Source organism: Typopeltis vanoorti, chromosome 7 (assembly GCF_054136105.1).
Source record: "Typopeltis vanoorti isolate ZY-2024b chromosome 7, IOZ_Tvanoo_1.0, whole genome shotgun sequence".
Classification (NCBI taxonomy): Eukaryota; Metazoa; Arthropoda; class Arachnida; order Uropygi; family Thelyphonidae; genus Typopeltis; species Typopeltis vanoorti.
The window spans coordinates 84,275,839-84,300,837 of NC_143555.1; the positions used below are offsets into that span (position 1 = coordinate 84,275,839).

General features: G+C 36.7%; 1 protein-coding gene across 2 annotated transcripts in view; it reads left to right on the forward strand.

Annotated features, from left to right (window-relative positions):
• Positions 1 to 24,999, forward strand: part of LOC150104821 (glutamate receptor 1-like) — a 301,010-nt gene that overhangs the window by 271,589 nt on the left and 4,422 nt on the right. For both annotated transcript variants that reach the window (XM_090395997.1, XM_090395998.1), the window contains exons 15-16: positions 4,326 to 4,463; positions 21,488 to 21,565. In XM_090395997.1, coding sequence (XP_090252123.1) covers positions 4,326 to 4,463; positions 21,488 to 21,565 — 216 coding nt within the window. The remainder of the gene's footprint in view (positions 1 to 4,325; positions 4,464 to 21,487; positions 21,566 to 24,999) is intronic.

Consider the following 24,999-nt stretch of genomic DNA (forward strand, 5'->3'; position numbering starts at 1 on the left):
GTATTGCTTAACATACAGTGAATACTATCCACCCTTCAATCAAATACCAAAGAATTGATTTCATAGCAACAAAGACTCAGAACTTTATTTATTGAAAGTTTTCAGTAGCCTTGCTGCACAATTCTACTCTTCAGTGTAATAATGAACTTTCTATTCTCAAATTTGAGAAATTATACTGAATTAGTTTGAAATAAAAGATACAGCCTTATTCTAATCTTCATGCACTGAACTATGTATGTGTGCATGCGTGTGTGTGTGTGTTAGTTATTAAAAATAAATAAATAAATATTATTTATTTATTTATTTTTTAAAAAAGACATGTTCAAGATTGACACAAAAGAAACATTTCAATGCATGACAAGTATGGAGAAACAAGAGAACCCTGAAAGTTGTGTAAGTGTGGTTAGGAGAGGGTGTGTGGACTACATTTTTTGCTTGGAGAGTGGTGAATAAATGGAATGGATTGCCAGAAGTAGTTGCGAGTGCCTCATAGTAAATAAATTTTAGAAGAGATATGATAGGTATTGTGTGAATAATGCTTAGCATGGGTCTCCTGTGGGGATACCTTTATAATAATAATATTATTATTGTTATTATGATTATCATTAGCATCTGACCTACATGGAGTCAAAGAACTCATCATGGAAGGTTCATACTCTCTCATCACCACACACACACACACACACACACTCTCAGGCAATGCATTCTACTCACCAGTCACTCTTCATGCAAATAACCTGTGTCTCATTCACATCCATCCTTATACAGCTTCCAGGGAACTGGAAGTTCTACCCTTGTCGTCCTCTACTCTACAAAAAATTTCACCCACATTAATCTATGATAACTAATAATTAAGGAATTGACAGCGTACACTAGAAATATAAATTAAATAAACTTTAATATATACTTTCCGATATTTCGGCAAACGTCACGTTGCCATCTTCTTGGGAACTTTTTACAAAGACAAGTGCACACAAGTACTACATAACAGCAAATGAGAACAGAAGCTAGGAAGCTAACGTTTTCCTAAAGTCCTGATGGTGCCCCTGGTGGGCTATATTGGTAGTTCTTGGCCTTTGGGCTGAAGTTCTTCTGATAAATGTTTCCCAAATTTGGGGCAGTCTCATGCATCCAAATTTGTTGAGGTTTGGCATGTTCCTAAGGGCTGAGGCTGATTCCATGAATAGTCTTTCATATTTGAACTTGCTGCGGTGTATTACTGTGGCCTTCTTCCATCTTATTCTGTGGCGAGTATCCAGAGCATGGTCTGCAAGCCCAGAGTGTCTGTACTTGTGAAATTGGATGTAATCCTTGTGTTCTGAGATTCTGATATTTGCTGTCCTGCCTGTTTGGCCAAAGTAGGACAGTTTACAGCTGCAAGGGACCTGATATACACCAGGTTGGTCTAGGGGAAGTGGTTGGGCTTTGGTGGAGCGGATAAGGGATGCCAATTTTCTATGATCTGTAACAGGTGGTCAAGTCGTGTTTTTTTAGGATTTTATTGATTTTTTCCGAGGTGCCTCTGATGTAGGGGATAGTGATAGATTTAGAGTAATCTTTTTTGTGAAGGGGAGGGGATGGTGGGTTGTGGATAACTGGGTTAAGTATTTTTTGGATTCTTTTTTTTTGGTGGGGGAGTTGCCATTAGCTGAGAAAGTGTCACGGATGTGATTTAGTTCAGTGGTTATGGCTTGATCATTTGAACAGATTATTTTAATAGTGTCTTAATAACTCCATATTGTTGTGAGTGGGGGGGGGTGATGGGATTGTTGGTGAATGTATCTGCCTGTATGGGTGGGTTTTCTATAAACTGAGAAAACCAAGGTTCCATCAGGTTGGTGGGTGACTAGTGTGTCTAAGAAGGGGAGGTTATTGTTTTCCTCTTTTTCCAGGGTGAACTTGATTCTAGGGTGTTGGTTGTTTAAGTGTGTTAGGCAGGAGAGGAGTGAATCCGGCCCATGTGGCCAAATAGCGAACACATCATCAACGTAGCGAAGCCATATGGTAGGTTTTAGTGCGGCTGAGTTTAAGGCTTTTGCTGTCCTGGCCAAACAGGCAGGACAACAAATATCAGAATCTCAGAACACAAGGATTACATCCAATTTCACAAGTACAGCCACTCTGGGCTTGCAGACCATGCTCTGGATACTCGCCACAGAATAAGATGGAAGAAAGCCACAGTGATACACCGCAGCAAATTCAAATATGAAAGACTGTTCATGGAATCAGCCTCAGCCCTTAGGAACATGCCAAACCTCAACAAATTTGGATGCATGAGACTGCCCCAAATTTGGGAAACATTTATCAGAAGAACTTCAGCCCAAAGGCCAAGAACTACCAATATAGCCCACCAGGGGGCACCATCAGGACTTTAGGAAAACGTTAGCTTCCTAGCTTCTGTTCTCATTTGCTGTTATGTAGTACTTGTGTGCACTTGTCTTTGTAAAAAGTTCCCAAGAAGATGGCAACGTGACGTTTGCCGAAATATCGGAAAGTATATATTAAAGTTTATTTAATTTATATTTCTAGTGTACGCTGTCAATTCCTTAATTATTAGTTATCATGTATAACCAGCGTATAAGCCTCTCAACAAGAACACATTAATCTAGTAAAATTATCCCTCACCACTTATATGTTTCAATAATATATCTTCTCCTTCTTCTATTTGCAAACTCTGCAACTTGCATTCCTCAATCTCTCCTAGTATGTGTTATTCCTTAGACCTAACACTGACTTAGTAAACCTTCTATTTACCCTCTCCACTACATTCTCATCCAATTGAAAACCAGGTGACCAAATCTGTACATAGTAGTGCATATGCATTATAAAATATAAATATCAGAAACACTTAATATTTAATATTTTTATTGTAAACCTTTTGGCTAAGTTTCATAGTCATTATCAATGTTATGGAACATGAATGGTGAGTATTGGTTTATATCTTATAACTTCCCAAAATTGAGAACGTTTTAGGCAATCATTTTTGTTCAGATTAGGGTTGTGAATGTGTACTTCGCAACTGTCTTTGTGGAGTCTTTCTAGAAGAAAGTAACTTTTGTGTAACACTTTGGTTTTGTTCCACTGAATTCTGTTTTGTAGATAAAGCTAAACTGGATTTGTTGGGTTCGTTAAAAGAAATGGATTCCTGGTGTTCTTCCAGACAAATTTGTGCAGATCAACCAGTTTGTCCATAATAACATAAGCCAACAAGAGTAGGAGATTCTATAAACTCCAGGATAAGATTGAGGATATTTGTCTTTTGGTGAGATAAAGAATGTATTAAATTTGCAAACTGGGCAGAAAGCTACTTGTACATTAATCTGACGAAGTGATCTTACTATTTTTTCAGAAAGTCCCTTAACATATTCAGGAGCCCTTTGTGCATATTCTAACGTGACTGTGCTCTGAATTTTCCGATGGGGGAGTTGAGAGTACTTCAATCACACCTCCCAGCTGTTCTGCTGCTGTTCGATACAGACACATGCTGATTATGTGAACTCGCAGCTGGCATTTTCTGCAAGGGCTATTGTAGTGCTCTAGGATGCATCTAGATTCATTAGTTTTGACATTTTTTGGCCGGCCTGGCTGGCCAAGTGGTTAGTGTATCTGCTCTCCAGCCAAAGCTGCAGGTTCAAATCCCGCCGTGGGCATGGATGTTTGTGATTGTCTGTGGAAAAACTAGTGTTTGTGGTTGGTAGTAGATGGTGTTGGTGTAGTTGTAGTCAGTTGGTAGATTGAGTGGTGGAGACATAGCTGTAGAGCAGGTGTCCTCCCTTGATGAGTCTTTGACTGCCTGGAGGTGTCTTATAATAATAATAATAATATGGAATAAAAATTCTAGTAATTTCTTCTTGAAGTTCTTGTAAACAAGGAACTGTTTATCATCAGAACTACCTTTAGTACAAAGGGTTGTAATGCAAAAACTATTGAAAAAATAATCGAGAATTATGGCCATCATCCTAACCCTTCTCAATTAAAAAAGAAGAAATTACCAGAATTTGTGTTTAATCCTTAGCATACATGTAGATGATAACCATTGTTTGTCATGTAGTTATGATCCATTCTACTTTTGAATGCCTATTTTCATGTCCCTTTACACTTTCTGCTTTCCATAATGTTGTAATGCTATATGACATATATAGTTGTTTTTGTAGTTATTTGTACACTTCTTGATTTAGTTCTTAAACTAATTTTGTCCCCACTGTAGTTACATGTAACTCATTCCATTATAAGAAAAAATTAATCAACTCAGTTGCAGCAGCAGCCATTTTTGTGATTATGTATTTTTTTATTAGTTATTATTATTATTATTATTAATCTTTCAGAAGTCTGCACACTCTTCACTTTCATTAGCTGATATGGCAGGTCTTTTTTACCTCTTCATATGCGCTCTTATAGTGGCAGGGATATTTGCAGCAGTGCATTACTTCGCCAAACATCGAGGAAGAAAAACAAATACCAGAGTAAGTGTTGTCAAATATCATTATGTCAGCTGTTGTATATTGATATTCACTTTTATATAAGCAAAAATAGTAAGGTTTTTTTAAAAAAAAAACTAGTTGCTGTTCAGTTTGATAAAATCAGCATTTTTAAATTTAATATATTATGATGATAGATAGAAATATTTAGATGCTTATAATATTTCTCTTTGAAATCTTGATTGGTGAAGTAGCATCTCTGATAGTTCTCACGCCTGAGAACTACCACCCTGCTTAGTGAAGGCCAGAAGTGTATGAAAAAGTATGTAACTCTTAGCCTTCCCTAGCAAAGTTACTAATGTACTAAGGTTTATGACTTTTTATCAGTGGGATTCACATTAAAAAGACAGAAGTTAACACAGAAAGCATTCACTATAATAGAAAGCATATTCTCTAGTGCAGGGTTCCCAAACTGTGTTCTATGGAACACTAGTGGAAGGTCAATAAGTGTTCCCTGAGAAGTTCTCCTGGAATTTGTCATTTTAGTTTTCTAAGCATTTTTCATGAATAAATATTTTATAGTGGAAATATTCCGAGGAGAATAATATTTGTGAATATGTCGAAAAGCTCAGACCCAGAATGCTTAATAACATTTGTGTATCATTAATTTTCACACATCGAAACCTTTCAACAATCGGGAAAGAGAATACCATTGTTTATAACCGATCATAAAAATTGCCTGCAAGCCAATTACAGCAATGGGAGGCATATCTTCTGTTCTCAAAACTGAAAGAAATAACATCTGTGTTGCAAATGTTAGTGACCAATCAGTAAGTAAGTATAAAGAAAATTTTTCCACTAAAATTGAAGATCAAGGTAGTCTGTATCCGGTTCTCAAATCTAGTAATACTGAATACTTTCTTCACAAGTTCATATTGTAGTGTGTAAGTGCTTGTTCTGAAACTGGAGTGCCGTGATTTTTTTAAAAGTAATAGGAATACAGATTTAAATTCTAATATGAATAAGAGACAAGGGACTTTGTTTAATTTTGGTATTAAGAAATCTCTTATTGAAGGTGTTTGTGATGCAACAGATAGTGAGTCATCCACCACCAGTCTACAAAGCGATCTCCAGGATGTACAAAAGGAGGGGAAAACTAACAGCACACAGGAGAAAAAGTCTGCATTCACTCATAAGTATTTATAATAATATTATAAATTTTTGGTGATCAGAATGGGATATGTCAATGAAAATCAACACAAATTAATTTAATAATGTTTATTTTAATTGATGTTTAATTAATTATTAAGTATTAATTAATGATCAATTATTAATTAATTATAAAAATCAGCTAAATTAATTAATTATTAATTAATACGTTACAAAATAACCAAGGTGTTCCATGAAAATTTCAGGATTTGTGAAGTGTTCTGTCGTAGAAAAATTTTGGGAACCCTGCTCTTGTGATTTAACCTAAGGAAAACAAATCTGAGCATAGTATTCCAAAACCTTATAAAGTGGCACCTTTTCCTATTCATTATTGTTCATAGCATCCAGGGGATGTTGCAAAAGTGCATAAAATAACACTAACATTAGATGTTGTGAAATACTAATGAATAGGAGAAATTTATCCCTCTTTATAAGGTTTTGATGCAGGCCATACATTATTATTATTAACATCTGATCTCCGTGGAATCAGAAACTCATCCTGGGAGGTGCACACTATCGCACACAATGCTCATCCAACTATGCCTTAAACTGAATCAATGTGTCTACATTCACAACACACTCAGGCAATGCATTCCACTCTCCGTGTAAAGAACCTGTTCCTCAAGCCTGTTTTGCATTTGGTAACTTGTAGTCTAACAAAAATTGCACTTCCTACAAGTCACACTTTCTCTCCACAAACACATCTCACAGATTTTGTCACGCATACATATTGCACTCATGACATCAAACCATTCTTAAAAAATCCACATCGTTAATTGAAATTAATCGATTTTCATGACACTTGCTTAGTTGCACTGGTTGACACCCACATGATTGACTTAGTGAGTACTGCCATTGTGTCCCATTCAAAAATTTCAATTAATAAAGTTAGTAACAATTCCTCAAGGCCAAAAATCATGCATACATACTAAGTTATCAAAAATAAACAATAGTATACTAAAATTCAAGCAACATCAGCAATTATTATGCAAAATAGCACTTATCTTTTCAAGAGCTCTGTACTATACTGCTGATGCTGTACTGCAGGATGTGGATGAGATTCAAGATATGGGAGTGATGGTTGACAGTAGACTGAAGTTTAGAGGGCATATTACAAGTGATGCAAAGACTGCACATCATAGTGCTGCTATGATAAGAAGTACTCTGACATGTAGGGATAAGGAATTGGTTGTGCCACTGTATAAAGCACTGGTCAGACCACATTTGGATTACTGTACCCAGATTTGGTCACTGGAGAGGGGTCCAGAGAAGAGTGACTAGGACAATGTCAGGACTTTGGAATGCTGGCTATGGAGAGAAGTTGAAGAAATCTGGATTGCAGGGTTTGGTAATAGGAGGAAAAGAGGTGATATGATAAAGATATTTAAGCACGTAAGAAGATTTTATTGGATTAATCCAGAGGGGAGGGTATTAAAAGAGTAGAAAGCGGGAGGGGAAAAACCAGAGATCATCACTGGAAGTTATGTAAGAGTGTGGTGAAGAGGTGTGCGAATAGTAAATTTTTTACATGGAGAATTGTCAGTGAATTATTATTATCCCAAGACCCCCATGGAGTCAAAGACTCATCTAGGAGATCCTTTTGTTATACACACACACAGCTCATCATACCACACTTTAAACACACTCAAATTCTCTGCAGACACCACACTCTCAGGCAAGGCATTCTAATCATTCACAACTCTGCATGCAAAAAAAAAACCTGCTTCTCACACCCTCCTTATACATTCCAGGGATGACCTCTGGTTCTCTCCTGATCTCCCACCTTTCCTCTGTAAAACCTGTCCAACATTGATCCTATAACAACCCCTTACTAACTTGTAGGTCTCTATCTTATCACCCATCTTCCTCCTATCCACTAGACTCTGTAAATTGCATCTTCTCAACCTTTCCTCATATTCGTCATTCCAGAGATCACAAACTACCTCAGTCAGTCTCCTCTGGACCCTTTCTAACATCTCTTCATCATTTTGAAAACCAGGTGACCAAATCTGTGCACAGTGGTCCATGTGTGACCTAATCAAAGCCTTATACAATGAAACAAGCATCTCCTTGCTTCTACAAGTCAGTATCCTCCACATCATTCCCAGAATTTTTTGTATGTCCTCACAATTTTGGCAATATGTTCCTTAAATTTCCTATCCTTATCCGCTATCACCCCAAGATCTCTTATTTCCTCCACCTCCAACAATATATCCCCACCAAGCATAAATTCTACATCCCATCTTTGTTTCCCAAATTTTAAAACTTTACATTGCAACATTGAACTCACATTCCCATTTATGTGCCCATTCGCTCAATTTATTCAAATTTTCTTGTAAGGCCACGCCATCTTTTCTAATCTTCATAGCTCATCCCAACTTTGCATCATCTGCAAACAACTGAATATCTCCATTCAAATCTTTGCCAATATTACTAACATACAGGTGAAACAGCAATGGTCCTAAAACAGACACCAGAGGTACACCATTGGTGACTATCCTCTTCCAGGATATTGCACCTCCATACACAACTTGCTGATACCTATCAGATAGCTGGTCTCCAATCCAATACTAATCTAATATCCAACCCCATCCGCTCTAGTTTAACAATCAACTTATCATGCAGTAATCTATCAAAGACCTATGCAAAATCTAAGTATAATACTGTGTATCTCCTCTGTCCAAGGAAGCCGTCACCTTATTGTAATAAGTAAGTAGATTACTAAAACATGACCTCGCTTTTGCAAATCTATGCTATCTATCAAAGATAATACCATTGTTGTCAACTCAGTTCTGGATCCTAATTCTCACCAGCTTCTCTAACAACTTCACCACAACATCTGACACACAGTTAGGCCTATAATTTGATGCTTGAGTTCTATCAGCTCCCTTATGAAGCGACACAATCTTGTCCTCTTTCCACTCTTTTCAAACCCTACCCAGTGCAAGCCTCGTATTAAAAAAATATAGCAAGGTAGATGCCAAATCCCTGGCACATTCCTCCAGAATATATGATGATATATTATCAAGCCTCAGAGCCTTATTAACATCAAGTTTGCTCAATTACCTATACACCTCTTGCTCACTTACAGTCAATCTCTCCTCTCTGTCAATCTCTCCATGATGTCACATTCAAAAGAATGAAAGACCTTTATGAACTGCTCATTAAGTATCTCCACTATATCTTCCGCAGCAATTTTCCCTATACCATTTTCTCCAATCAATGTCATCCTTCCATAATCATTTTTTTTTTTTTTTGTTGGCTATATATCGAAAAAACTCCCTAGGATTCTTTTTGGCTTCATTAGCTAACTGCTGCTCATACTTCACTTTTGCTACCCTTACCAACCAAGTCACCCTCCTTGTCTGGTCTTTGTAATCTATATATATATATATATATATATATATATTTATAAAAATAAATTTAACTGACTAGAACCCGAGAAAGTATAACAAAAACCTTTAATACATCACAACTAGTTTCATCGGTGATCCGACTTCTTCAGGTGAGAAATAAAAACATAAGACATAAAATAACATGGTAAAAAATGAACTTTACAGCTTAATAAAAAGCAGAATAATAACAGTCATATTTGAATAGGTGACCGCGTGCTACCGTTGGCATGAGTAGAATGTGTGCGACAGCTAATTTTTGAGCGCCAGTACTGGATTACTGTGCTATGGGAATCGGGTAAATTGTAGCTAAGATTATTGTTTAAATGTGAAGGGTCCAGAACTATTTCTTTTGATTTGATGATTCTTCTTTCGAATTCATCCTTGCAAATATATAAATTAGTAGTGCGTTCCCAATCAACTTGATGTGGCTGTTCTTCAAGGTTAGAGTTTGCCGAGAAAAGGACATGACTGGAAAGGGCGCTCGCTTGTGCTCTACTGTAGGAGATGTCACGTCTATGTTCCTCAAGACGAAGTGAAATAGATTTGTCTGTCTGGCCAAAATAAGGTCGACCACAGTTGCACAAAACTTTATAAACACCAGGAAAATGCAGATGGTTGTGTTTTGGTTTTGGTCGACTCAGAAAAGAACGAAGTTTTGGCAGCGTAGTATAGTCGGTCTTTATGTTGAATTTTTTTAGAATCTTAGCTAGTTTTGGGGTAAGAGTGCTGATAAAAGGCAACTGTATATGAGTGATAGGGTTGGAGTCATCTTCTTGCCGAGGATGTTGGCGTGGTCTCAAGCGTTTAGTGATGTTACGAGACGAATATCCATTATTTAAGAAGGTGTTTTTCAGGAAGTTAAGCTCTGTTTGAAGGTCTTCTTCTGTGGAAATGAGACATCTTGCTCGATGGGCGAGGGTGGAGATGATGCCCAGTTTCTGAGGTGGGAAGTGATGAGAAGAACCATGTAAATATCTATCAGTGTGGGTGGTTTTTCGAAAAATTGAAAATTTAAGACAGTCAGGAAATCTACTGATCTTTAGATCCAAGAAGGGGAGAATGCCGTTAACCTCTAGTTCAGATGTGAATTTAATGTTTTGATGTTGGTTATTTAAATGGTTTAGGAAGTTTTGCAGTTCCTCTAAACTATGTCCCCAAATAAGGAAGATGTCATCGATGTAACGTAACCACAGTTTAGGTTTCAAAGTAGCTGAGGAAATAGCTTTCTCTTCAAAATCTTCTAGAAAAAAATTATCCTCTCACACACTTTCTCCTGCAGAACTTAGTGTGCTCTCAAAGGGCCTTAACTTCGTTCCTTCTCCGACCTTCATTCCTAAAGAACTCTTTCTTACGAAAGTTGAGAAGGCAGCTGGACAATTACCAAAACAAACTGCGAATCTACTTAGGATCGATGCCATCTTTACCATTAACAACAGTCGTCGTCCTACAGATAATCTATCGCCGACAGAAAGGAAAGCAATACACCAACTTCGTAACAACAATGACATTATTATCCTACCTGCTGATAAAGGGAATGCAACTGTAATCTTAGACAAAGCTGACTACCGTTGTAAGATGAACAACTTGTTAAGTTCTAATACGTATTCTATGCTAGAAAGTGATCCCACAAGAGAACTTCATAACCGTACAAACAATCTTCTGAAATCAACTTCTGAACTTCCTAGACATACAAGACTATCTCTCCGCTCTCTCCATCCCCTCATTCCTCGGTTGTACGGCTTGCCTAAGATCCATAAGGTTGACACCCCTTTAAGACCTATTGTGGAAGGGATTGACTCACCTACATACAATCTGTCTAAATATCTTGCAGCTTCTTTAAAACATTTAGTTGGCAATTCTTCTTCCTTCATCAAAAACTCTGAAGATTTCATCTCAAAAATAAAAAATTTGAATCTTTTAGACTCGGACAGAATGGTGAGTTTTGACATCGTATCATTGTTTACGAATGTTCCTACAGATGAAGTTCTGAGTCTTCTTAAGGACAAGGTTTCTAAAAAAGTGTTCGCTCTTCTAACTCACTGCATCAATTCCAGCTATTTCTGCTACGAAGAGAAAATATACAAACAAACTAGCGGTTTAGCTATGGGCAGCCCTCTATCTCCCGTCTTAGCTAATTTTTTTCTAGAAGATTTTGAAGAGAAAGCTATTTCCTCAGCTACTTTGAAACCTAAACTGTGGTTACGTTACATCGATGACGTCTTCCTTATTTGGGGACATAGTTTAGAGGAACTGCAAAACTTCCTAAACCATTTAAATAACCAACATCAAAACATTAAATTCACATCTGAACTAGAGGTTAACGGCGTTCTCCCCTTCTTGGATCTAAAGATCAGTAGATTTCCTGACTGTCTTAAATTTTCAATTTTTCAAAGTATGTTATCACGGCAGAATGACAGTCTGGGAGGTTGTGGCTTAAATTATTATTTAAATGTACAGGGTTGAGGATGATTTCTCTAGATTTTACAATTTTTCTCTCCAATTTGTCATGACAACAGAAAATGTTGTTAGATCTATCCCAAAGGATCGCATGACTATGGTTTTGATCATCAGAATCAGCAGAAAAAAAGATATGGCTGGAAAAAGCACTGGCACGTGTTCTCTTGTAAGTGATGTCCCTCCTGTGCTCCTCCATACGCAATTCAATAGACCTATCCGTCTGGCAAAAGTAAGGAATGTCGCAGTCACACCATATCTTGTATACACCGAGATATTTTAGATTGTGATGGCTAGGCTTTGGACGGCTCACTAGAGAGCGGATCTTAGGAAGCAGAGTGTATTAGGTTCTAATGTTATATTTTTTGAGAGCTTTGGCTAACTTTTGAGAGACTGAGCTTATGTATGGTATAGATATATTGCCTTTAACATTATTAATTTCTACACCATGTTCCAACATAAAAATGTGCACAAATTCACATGGAGAGAAGAGGCTAGGAATAAGAAAAGTCTCATTGACTATGTTATTGTTGATAGTGATGTTTTCTCCCTGGTACAGGACACCAGAGTGTTCAGAGGATTTGAAATTGGAAGTGATCACTATTTAGTCTTGAGCAGGATAAAATTGAATTTCATATTGAAAAGAATAACATGTAAGAAAGTTTTAAAGCGAATAAAAGTTGAGCAGCTCTCAGTGTGAACTGTAGACTAAAATACACAAAGATTATTGAAGAAAAAATGAAAGAGTTTGAGAACAGGAATCAAACCTTGGAGATTCAGTGGCAAACTCTGAAGAAAACATTGATTGATTCTGCCAGAGAGGCATGTGGTGAGGTTATCTGTAAGGATAAAAAAATCAGAACTCCCTGGTGGACACAGGAAGTTAAAGAGGCAGTGAAGGAAAAGAAGAAAGCATACCAAAAGTTCCTGTCAAATAAGTCAGCTTGTGCTCTTAGAGAATATAGAGACAAATGCAAGAATGCTAAACACTGTGTAAAACTAGCTAAACAAAAGTCATGGGAAGACTTTGGCAAGAATATAGAAAATAAATATCAAGAAGGTGGCAAGATATTCTGGAGGGTGTTGAAGAAGCTTAAGAATGGAGGAAAGAGTGCTGTAAAAGGAATTAGAGATGATAAAGGTGACATGAAAATGGGAGAAAAAGATATCCTTGAAGTATGGAGTAATTACTTTGAAAAACTGCTAAATGAAACAAGCAATGATGACAGCACAGTGGTAAAAAACACTGATCAGGCATGCAGTCAGGAATACATATCCATACTAGAAGTAGAAAAAGCCATCAAAGGCTTGAAATGTGGAAAGGCAGCAGGAGTAGATGATATTCGACCAGAAATGCTGAAGTATGGTGGTATAAGAGTCTTACAGTGGCTGCACTGCATAGTTCAGAAAGCCTGGACAGAGGGACGAATTCCTGATGATTGGAGTAGAGCTCTCATAGTACCCATATATAAAAAGGGAAATAAAACTGCATGTGAGAATTACAGAGGTATTTCCCTACCGAGTGTTCCTGGCAAGATCTATGCAAATATACTTGAGAAACGGTTGAGAAGAATTGTGGAAGAAAAGCTTGGTGAAGAACAAACTGGATTCAGGCCAAATAGAGGCTGTCAGGATCAGATCTTCACTTTACGACAAATAGTCGAGAAAGCATGGGAATATAACAAAGATCTGTATTTAAGTTTTGTCGATCTGGAAAAGGCATATGACAAGGTGCGAAGAGAGAAGCTATTCAATACGCTGCAGTTATATGGTGTCAATGGGGCATTATATCAAGCAATACTTAGTCTTTATTTGAGTTGTAAGTCAGCAGTTAGAATTGAAGGAAGTACAGGAAGATGGTTTAATGTTAAATCTGGTGTGAGACAAGGATGTACATTATCCCTCTGTTATTCATTATCTATATGGATCACATTATGAAGGAAAGTGGTATTAAATATAATATCAAAATTGGAGATGTTAATGTCAGCTCTTTGCTTTATGCGGATGATGTTATACTTCTAAATAAATCTGCTACAAGTCTGCAAGATTCTCTGACTAAATTGAATAGCTGTTGTAATAGATATGGTATGAAGGTCAGCAATAAAAAGACAAAGACAATGAAAATAGGCAGAATCATTGAAAATGTCAACTACGTTGGTAATGGAGAACCTGTGGAACAAGTAAAACATTTCAGCTACTTAGGCACGATTTTTACTGAAGACGGTAAATTAAATATAGAAATAGACAACAGAATCAGCAAAGCTGGTATGGTGGGAAGTCAATTGAATAAATTCATATGGAATAAGAGAGAAATTAGTCGGAACACTAAATTAGCTGTATACAAGACAGTGTTCAAACCAGTTTTAACTTATGGATCTGAGAGCTGGGTCAGAAGTAAAACACTTGACCAAAGACTAGAGACCACAGATATGAGCGTCCTGAGAAAGATTATAGGCGTGAACAGATGGCATCAATGGCACTATCATATTAAAAACGAGGATATTAGGAAAGAACTTGACATTGTCAGCATCCAGGAATGCGTTAGCAGAGCTAATCTCAGGTGGTATGGTCACTTAAACAGAATGGGCGAGGAAAGATTAGCAAAACAAGTGTTCTCTGCCAGGTTGGCAGCAAAACGACCCAGAGGAAGACCAAGATATAGGTGGATTGATACAGTACAAAGTGCTTTAGACGATAGAAATATAAGATCTGATAATGTTGGAGTCTTGACAAGTAACAGACTGATTTGGAGGAAAATTGTAGATAGGAAATTAATAATGATGTAATTTTTTTCATGTAGTACTATCATATCCTGTACACCCCTTGAGGGTACATGGCAGGAATTTGATGATGATGATGATTTCTTCAGTATGGTGCCTAGGAGGATTAAAAAGGTATTTTTTAGTAATTTTTTGAGAATAACCATTCAGTCTGAAAGTAGATCTAAGAAAATTGATTTCTTTATGAAGTTCATCTGGGTCATCAAGAAGAGAGCGAGCTCTATGTCCTAAAGTAGAAATAATTTCAAGTTTCTGAGGAGGGAAATGATGGGACTGACTATGGAGATATCTGTTGGTGTGTGTAGGTTTTCTGTACATCGAAATTTTAAGTTTTTCAGAAGAACGGGTCAGTTTCACGTCCAGGAAAGGTAGGGAACCATTATTTTCAATTTCAGCAGTGAATTGAATATTCAAGTGTTGACTATTGAGATGTTCAAGGAAATCCAGGAGAGAATCATGTCCATGGCTCCAAATGTCGTCCACATATCATTTCCAAATTCTGGGTGCTAAGGAATAGGAAGAGATAGCTTTAACTTCAGAATCTTCCAGATAAATGTTGGCAAGTACAAGAGATAAAGGATTACCCATTGCTAGACCATGATTTTGCTTGTAGATGGTGTCCTGAAAAAAGCTGAAACTAGTCGTGTGATACCATTAAACCTTTTTCCTTTACTCTCGGTTTATGTCATTCAATTCTTTTAAAAAATATGTTTACCAACCCCGGGTAAATTAACCTCAGTGCATCTATAGCCTTCATGATGAGGCTTCTCTTAATAATAATAAAAGAAACTTCAACAAAACACCGAAGAAGATAGGACTGAACATCTACAGGTTAGTCTTTCTGAAACGCTGTAAATTCCATGCAGTCTTTCCTAAGTTTATATCTTTTAAAGAGAATATTACTTCGGAAACTGCCAAAAGAATCTATCACAAAACAAAGTTAGACTTTCTTGCTGAAAGAATATTCGACACAAAACGTACTCTCACTTTTTTATTTGCCAAAAAAAGTACGTTATCTCAAATACTTGAAGAATCTCTAGACAATGAAAGTTGGCATCTCTTTAGTATGCATAGTGAGTCTCAAGCAACCCAAATCTAATATAACAACAAATTAAAACTTATTAGGAAATTCGAAGCATGAAAAAGAGTACAAAATAACCTGAACCTTTTGAAACCCCCCACATCAACCCTGACAAGGTTGTAATTAATAAATCATCTCACATCCTTTCAGATGCAGAAAAAAGTAACCTCAGCAAGGGTTTAAATTTTATTCCTTCTCCAAAATCTATCCCAAGAGAATCACTCCTCACCAAGATAGAAAAGGCTGCTTCCTTCCTTCCTCCCTTCACAAGATGCAAAACTTATCCATATTGAATCCATCTTTATCATTAACAATGCTAAACCACCCACAGATAACATCTCTTTGTCGGAACGACAGACTCTTAAGAGTTTAAAAAATAAAATAAAAAAGAGTACAAAATAACCTGAACCTTTTGAAACCCCCCACATCAACCCTGACAAGGTTGTAATTAATAAATCATCTCACATCCTTTCAGATGCAGAAAAAAGTAACCTCAGCAAGGGTTTAAATTTTATTCCTTCTCCAAAATCTATCCCAAGAGAATCACTCCTCACCAAGATAGAAAAGGCTGCTTCCTTCCTTCCTCCCTTCACAAGATGCAAAACTTATCCATATTGAATCCATCTTTATCATTAACAATGCTAAACCACCCACAGATAACATCTCTTCGTCGGAACGACAGACTCTTAAGAGTTTAAAAAATAACAGAAATATACTTATCCTTCCCGCAGATAAAGGCAATGCCACAGTTGTGCTTAACTTTGAAGGTTATAAAAATAAGATGCTTGAATTACTACAGAGTGACACTTACTCAATTCTTGAGAGAGATCCCACTTGTGAACTTCAAAATAGTACCAACAATTTATTAAAAACAACTACTGAACTGTCTAGAAACATTTGCCTTTCTCTTCACTCTCTTCATCTGCTCATGCCATGCATATATGGAGTTCCCAAGATCCACAAGGAAAATACCCCACTTCGTCCCATTGTTGAAGGGATTAATTCACCAACATACAACCTTTCAAAATATCTCGCAAAATACCTTAAATGTTTTTCTGGCACGTCTTCGTCTTTTATTAACAACTCTGCAGATTTTGTATCATACATTAAGGATATTACTGTTCAAGAAAATGAAATTATGGCTAGCTTTGACATAGTATCCTTGTTTACAAATGTTCCTACAGACGAAGTCCTGACACTACTCAAAGATAAGTTATCTAAAAAAATGTTAGCCTTACTTACTCATTGCATCAAGTCTGGATACTTTAGATTTCAGGACACCATCTGCAAGCAAAATCATGGTCTAGCGATGGGTAATCCTTTATCTCCTGTACTTGCCAACATTTATCTGGAAGATTTTGAAGTTAAAGCTATCTCTTCCTATTCCTTAGCACCTAGAATTTGGAAACGATATGTGGACGACATTTTCCTCATTTGGAGCCATGGACATGATTCTCTCCTGGATTTCCTTGAACATCTCAATAGTCAACACCCGAATATCCAATTCATGGCTGAGTTTGAAACTAATGGTTCCCTGCCTTTCCTGGACGTGAAACTGACCCGTTCTTCTGAAAAACTTAAAATTTCAATGTGTGATACCATTAAACCTATTTCCTTTACTCTCGGTTTATGTCATTCAATTCTTTTAAAAAATATGTTTAACAACGAGTAAATTAACCTCAGTGTATGTATATATATATATATATATATATATATATATATATATATATATATATATATATATATATATATATATATATATAGGGTGGTCATAAAGTGCTGCACCTGTTTTAAATTTTAATAACTAAAGATATACAAATAATGGAACTGTTTAGTAAAAATTATTTTAGGTCTTAAAAAGTTTTAGTTTTTATGCAGTTTTTAATTATTACACTTCAACATGATCCTCATCATTGTTGTTACATCTTTCAAAACGATTCTCAAAATACCTGAATACATTGCATAATTGATGTACTTATATTGCTTGAATTACATTTGTTATTCTGACTTTGAGTTCATCCAAAGAACAAGGTTGTGATGAGTAGAACAAATGTTTTTATGTGGTCTCCTACCAAAAAAAAATTATATATATACCGTATTTTCCGGTGTATAAGACGCACTTTTTTACTTTAAAAATTCATCTTAAAAATGGGGTGCGTCTTATATAATGAAGGTAAAGATTATTTCCTCTTTTCAAAGTCATACGCACTCCCTTTTATGTTCCAAGATCTTTGTAGGCAGTTAATGGTGCAATCAAATTGATGCGTGACCTTCACGTGAGTTCTAGCGCATCATTGGCTAAGAACGGGGAGTGCTTATTCAAGTTTCATATCTTATCCGAGTAATCAGTTACCGATGTTTATCAGTATTGAGTTGACGTGTTGAGATATTTTGTGTTCAGTTTGATATATCCCCATAGATTTTAGTGATGGAAAAAAACAGGCGACATTCATATACTTCAAGTTACAAATTGCAGGTTGTAAAATATGCGGAAGAACACGGGAATAGGGAAGCTGAAAGACATTTTGGACCTCTGCCTGCAGAAAAAAAATTTTTTTTTAGGTTTTTTTTTAGGTTTTTTTTAGGTTTTTTAAAGTAAAACACACCCAAGAAATTGTATTAAATTTCTTGGGTGTGTCTTATACATAGGAGCATCTTATACACCAGAAAATACGGTATATATATTATTATTATTATTATTATTATTACATAACACCTCCAGGGAGTTCAAAGACTCATCGAGGGAGGGCACCTACTCTACAACTCTCCATCTCCACCACTCCACCAACCACAGCTACCTTCATCATCCACACCAATGCCACTACTTCCGACCACCACCACCACTAGTATTTTCACAGACAATCATAAACATCCATGCTCACGGCGAGATTTGAACCCGCAGCCTTTTGGCTGGAGAGCGGATATGCTTACCACTCAGCCAACCAGACCAGCTCTCTCTCTCTCTCTCTCTCTCTCTCTCTCTCTCTCTCTCTCTCTCTCTCTCACACACACACACACACACACACAATGGAGGTTATATCAGGCAAATGTGATGGCCATGGAATTGATCTGCTTCTACCAATTCATTTGATCAGGAAGGTGTTATTTCAAAACTGTTGCATGTTCAATGCATAATGATAAGGTGCTCCATCTTGCTGGAAGATGATGTTTGAGTGATTTAATCTCTGCAATTCTGGGATGAAGAAATTTTGCAACATGGCAAGATAACTTTCTCCATTAACTGTTGATTCTTCAAAGAAAAAAGGACCTATAATGTAAGAAAATAAAATAAAAAAAAAAGAAAAAGAAAATTTACGTGGAAGTATTTTTAATAAATTCTTCCATCATTTTTATATCTTTAGTTATTAAAATGTGTCTGTAACTTTATGCTTCTCATAACATGGATGAACAGCTGCTCTTCTTTTATGTGTGATTTTTGTGATTCTTTAAAAATTTATTCTTTAAATTTCCAAATATTTTAATTTGGAATTCAGAATAAATTAATTAATATGTACCTTTTTCATTTGTGAAGATGTATATTGAATATGATTAGGATTCCATCTGTAAATATGTAAATCCTTAAAAATATATAAGTTACTTTGATTTGAGTAATCTGATAGCAGAGTTAACTGGCTCATTAGTATTATTATCATCTTCACACTTCCATCGTGGGTGGCATTCACTGTCATATGCAATGTTCGTTAAACTGTACTTTAAACTTATTTAGGTTTCTGTACTCACTAAATATTTAAGCAATGCATTCCTGCTCTTTTTCTAACAAAATATGATAATACCCAGATTGCCAGACAAAATCAACTCTCTCTCTCTCACACACACACACACCAAATTATTTCAGTTGCTTTCAGTTTAAGTGCTGATAACAGGGAGGTAACAAAAGAAGATGAAATATTGGATGATCATTTTGCAAGGACTGTCCAGGTGGGGAGTACTGCAGTGCCAGATGTTACATTGATTGATATACAATAGAGGTGGATGAATTGAAGGTGCTTAGGATATTGTAAAACCTTAATGGCACCATAGAATTAAATGGAATGTCGGCTTATGTATTATGAGAAAATGTGCAAAGCTGTTTAATTCTGTTGAATAAAGAAAGCTCCAGGACAAGAAAATTAGTCTGTAATTTGTTCAAAGGTAATCAAATTGCAGAAGACTAAATGCAGTTAAATATCCTGTATCTTAGGAGTGATGGTTAAGGTATTGGAGACATTGGTAAAAGGCAGAATTCGGGAATTAATGTATAAGATGGGGGGGAGTGCAACATGGGTTTTGTGAAAAGTAGATCATGCCTAAGTAATCTGCTCACTTTTTTATAATGAAATGACAGCTGAATTTGATAAAGGAAATGGCTGCACACACTAATATTGCTGAACTTTGCAGTTCATTGTTGAATGCTTTGCAGGATGCCATGTGGGAATCTATTACATGAATTGGAGCAAATCATGATGGATATTTATTTAGTGATATAGATAAGAGGATGACTGATGGAAAGACATAAAAAGTAGTACACGGGGAATTGAATTCAGGAGAAGGTAGGTGACTAGTCATGTACCACAGAGCTCTGTACTTGGGCTGCTGCTATTTAATTTCTACATCACTGATACAGGTATGATTTAAGAGGAAATATCCAGTTGTTTACTGATGACGCAAAATGCAAGATATCTTAAATTGACTGGCAGTATGGCCTGCCAGTGTGACAAAAAATAATCTCACATGCCTTGGGATGATGAGATCACTTGCTGCTTACTACATTGATGGAACTGGTGGACTACAGGAAATTGATGAGTCCAGGGATTTATTATTATGTACAGAGTTAAAGTTTATAGGAAATATTGCAAAGGTGACCAAAACAGCTTATCAGATTACTTGGATGTTGAAGAATACATTGATAAGCAGGGAGATTATTGTTCCTCTTTATAAGGCTTTAATAAGGCCACATCTAAATTACTGCACACGGATCTGCTTGTCTAGATTCTTTGGCAATGAAGAAGTAGCAGGCAGGATCCAGAGATGACTGACTGAGAAAGTGACAGGTCTATAGAATGTTCCCTCTGAGAACAGATTAAAAGTTTGTAAGTTACAAAGGCTAGTTGATACCTGAAAAATATGAGATATGATAGAAGCATGTCAGTTATGAAAGAGGTTTTATAGGATTGATACTGAAGACTTTTTTCAATAGATAGCAGGAAGTGATAGGATAGAGGGGGGGAGCTCATCCCTGGAAGAGATGAGGTCCCCCCCTCAAGTGGTTAGCAAGAGTATGAGGATGATTTTTTGCCTTGTGGATGGAATGGGTTGGCAGAGACAATTATTATTATTATTATTATTATTATTATTATTATTACTATGTGACACCTCCAAGGAGTCCAAAGAATCATTGAGGGAGGGCACCTACTCTACGACTCTCTGTCTCCACCAACTACAGCGAACGCTCCACTCTGATTGCTTCATTAGTGAATGAGTTTAAGGAGAGATATGATGAGTATAATGGTTAGAATGAGCCACCCACAATTAGTCTCTGACTCTATGGAGATGCCCAAGAAATTAATAATTATAATAATAATATCCACAGGCTCTAACATCATTAACACTGAATCAGGTTCTAGCTTCAGCAATTATTTTAATGATGAAATTTTTAATGGTTCATACAAATGCTTATTATTCCTCTCCCATCCCCATGCTGCTGCTGCTGCTGCTAAAGAAAGGAAGGAAAATAATGTTATTTGGATAACATTCCCATTAGTTTTCATACTAACACACTAATATTAACATACTCCATTATTAAATGCAGTTAAATACATTTAAGTTGTATTCATGAAATAGCAGCTATGAATTTTTGTAATTCAGATAAGAAGATTGAATTTTTGAAATGGAGAATAAAAATAGCTGAAATGTAGTTCATTCTCACCATAGCAAACACTGCTATAACAAACCCTCTCACTATACCAAACTTCTGAAGAGTCCTGATGAAAGCTCCATAGGTACAAAACTGTGCTAAAAGAAATTTATTATAGTTAACTATCCAATATAACAAATTATTAATGTGGTCCCTATGAATTTACTATGGTGAGAGTTTACTGTAATTGAATAAATGATAATATTTAATTATCTTGATATTTTTCTACACTATAGTTGGTTATAGATGATGTAACATTAGATAAGACGCCCATGCCATTGCCAGATTTTGCAGATGATATTGAGGATTTACCAGTAAGTAAATTTATTTGGATTCACTTTCTACTTTAGATATCAAAAGAAAAAATGTTTTAAAAATATAGTTGTTATATTTGTAAAGTAGCTTAAGGATATGTACTCATTTCACAAATCTCAAGTAAATTCAACAACTCATGTGACCAGAAATTGGAACTTGCTAAATTCAAACCTGAATACTTTGATAAATACAACTAAGGGGATAATCACAATTTTGAAATGAACATTAGCATATAATGATATGGAAGTTAATTTTTTTTCTGTTTAAAAGACCTTGATATGACCACACCTGAACTACTGTATGCAGATTTTGTCCCTGGGGTCAGAAGGGATAAAGAAGTTGTGTAAAGGGTGTAAATAAGATATCAGGATTATGGAAGTAGATTACAAGGATAGATTAAGAGTATGTGGGTATATGGATCCTGGTAGACAGGAGAAAGAGGTAGTGATGTGATAGAGTCTATAAACTTTTGAGAGGGTGTTAGAGAATATCAGTTGATAACATTTTTCATTATATGGAAGGTGGGAAAGAACAAGGGTGACATACTGTGAAAGTTTGTATGCAGTTAAGAAAGGGTTGAAAGCTGGATTTTTCTTTCACAGAACCTTGAGTAAGTGGAATAATTTGCCTATTGAACTAGTGAGTATATCTAGTGCGAATGAGTTTAAGTGAAGATATGTCAGCTGGGGTGGGTGATTTATGGCCTCTCTCAACATATACTTGACATACTGGAGGTCTAATAATAATAATAATAAGGCAGGAGAAGAAAGGAAGGTATGTGGTTTTTTTTTTGTGACATGTTGATAACAAAAATGCATTGCCTCAGAAGATGACGAACACACACACACACACACACACACACACACACACACACACACACACACACACACACACACTGATACCGAACAAAAAATGAGGCACATTATAATAGACATTGATTACTAGAATGGATTTCTTACAATGATATTGACTTTGGGAGGTTTTATTATTATTATTATTAATGTTCTATTATATTATACTATATTATTATCTTATTATTATTCTTATTATTATTTGACACCTCCAGGGAGTCCAAAGACTCTTCAAGAGAGGGCACCTACTTTACAACTCTGTCTCCGCCACACAGTTCACCAACTGACCACAACTACACCAACGCCATCTATCGCCAACCACCACCACCACTAGTTATTCCACAGACAATTACAAACATCCACGCCCATGGTGGGATTTGAACCCGCAGCCTTTTGGCTGGAGAGCAGATACGCTAACCATTTGGCCAGCATTATATATATCATATTATTATTATTATTATTATTATTATTATTATTATTATTATTTATTATTATTCAGGCCTCCATGGAGTCAAAAGACTCATCGTCGGAGGTCCTTCCTAAGAACATAAAGTCTGTCAAGACTCATCGAGGGGAGGTCCCCCCCCCTAAGAAACACAAAGTCTATCATACCACTCCTTAAACTCATTGACCGTTCTCACTCTCACCACTCCATCAGGCAATGCATTCCATGGTTCAGCCACCCTCCATGCAAAGAAACCACTCCTCACCTTCTTCTTCTCATTATTATTATTATTGTTCTGGGCAACTCCAAGGAGTCGATAGACTCATCAAGGGAGGCCCTAACATCATGTCATGCTATTCAACATTGACACAGTATCTATCATACCTTGCCTTGAACTCATTCACGGTCTTAGCACCCACAACAGACTCTGGAAGCTTATTCCACTCATTCACCACTCTCGAAGTAAAAAACCTAGCTCTAACATCCTTGTCAACTACGCTCTTGCCCAGCTTCCATGCATGGCCCCTAGTCCTCCCACCACCAGTCATATTTTCAAAAATATCTTCTGGATCAATCTTGTAGAAACCCTTCAGTAATTTGAATGTCTCAATCATATCACCCCTTTTCCGCCTATCGACCCATTTCTGCAACCCACAAATCTTCAACCTGTTCTCATAAGGTTCATTCCACAGACCTGATATCATCTTGATCACTTGTCTCTGGATCCTCTCCACTTCCTCCCCATCATGAAGAAACCCTGGTGCCCATAACTGGGCACACAGTAGTCCAAATGGGGGTCTTATCAAGGCTCGATACAGAGGAACAACAACGTTTGTCTCTGCATGTTAAAGTATTTTTCAGAAGTCAAGTGATTTGATGAGCTTATTTAGCCACTTTTGCAATGTGCCCCCTAAACTTCAATTCCCTATCCACCAACACTCCCAAATCCCTGGCCTCATCAATCTCCTGGAGTACTGTTCCACCAATGTGATATACTGCTGCTATTATTTTCACCCAGAGTGCATAACCTTACACTTTGCCACATTAAATTGACATCCACTTTTCCTAGGCCCAGTCCTCCAAACTATCCAAATCATCCTGCAAAATTTTGACATCCTGTGCACTCACAATTGCTCTACCCAACTTTGCATCATCAGCAAACAAGTGAACACTTCCTCTCAGATCCTTTCCTATATCATTGATGAACAAATTGAAAAGCAGTGGTCCAAGAACAGAGCCCTGCGACACACCACTAGTCACAAGCCGTCTTTTAGACTCAACTCCTGAATAAACCACTCTCTGGTATCTCTCCATCAACCACCCTCCTATCCATCTCATCAACCCTATATCCATCCCCATCTGCTCCAGTTTACTGATTAGGGTTCCATGTGGTATCCTGTCAAAGGCCTTGGCAAGGTCCAGTAGAATCACTGTAAACCCATTACCCTTATCCAGTTCAGCCGTCACTGTGTTATAAAATGTGAGCAAGTTACTGAGGCATGCTCTACCCTTCACAAAACCATGTTGTCCCCCATACAATATCCCAATTTTATCTATCCAATCCTGTATTCTTTTCTTGACTAATTTCTCTAAGACCTTGACAATGATTCCTGATATGCTAATCGGTCGGTAATTTACAACCGCAGTCTTGGAACCACCTTTATGCAGTGGAACTATTTTCCCCTCTTTCCACCCCCCCCCCTGGGACTAACCCAGACCCGAGACTCAAATTAAACAAAATGGTCAAGGATACTGACAATTCTTTAGCTGATTCTCGTATGACACGAGCTGGTATACCATCCAATCCCACGGATGTATTGACATTGAGGTTATGCTACTCACCTACTGACGCTACTCACCTCCACTTCATTCACCACAATTCCCGTATAATCTACTGGTTTATTCGTTTCTGCAATGTCACCATCTGGATGATATATACTTGCAAAGTGCTCACTCGGTAAGTCAACTATATCAACTGATTCAGTTACCTCCCTACCATCGGTATTCTATAAAATCATTCTGCCATGTACATTTTTCCTTTTACTTGCTACATATCTAAAAAACTGTTTAGGATTCTCTTTAGCCTGCATGACCAATGTTCTTTCGTAATCCTTTTTTGCTTTTCTTACCACACTCG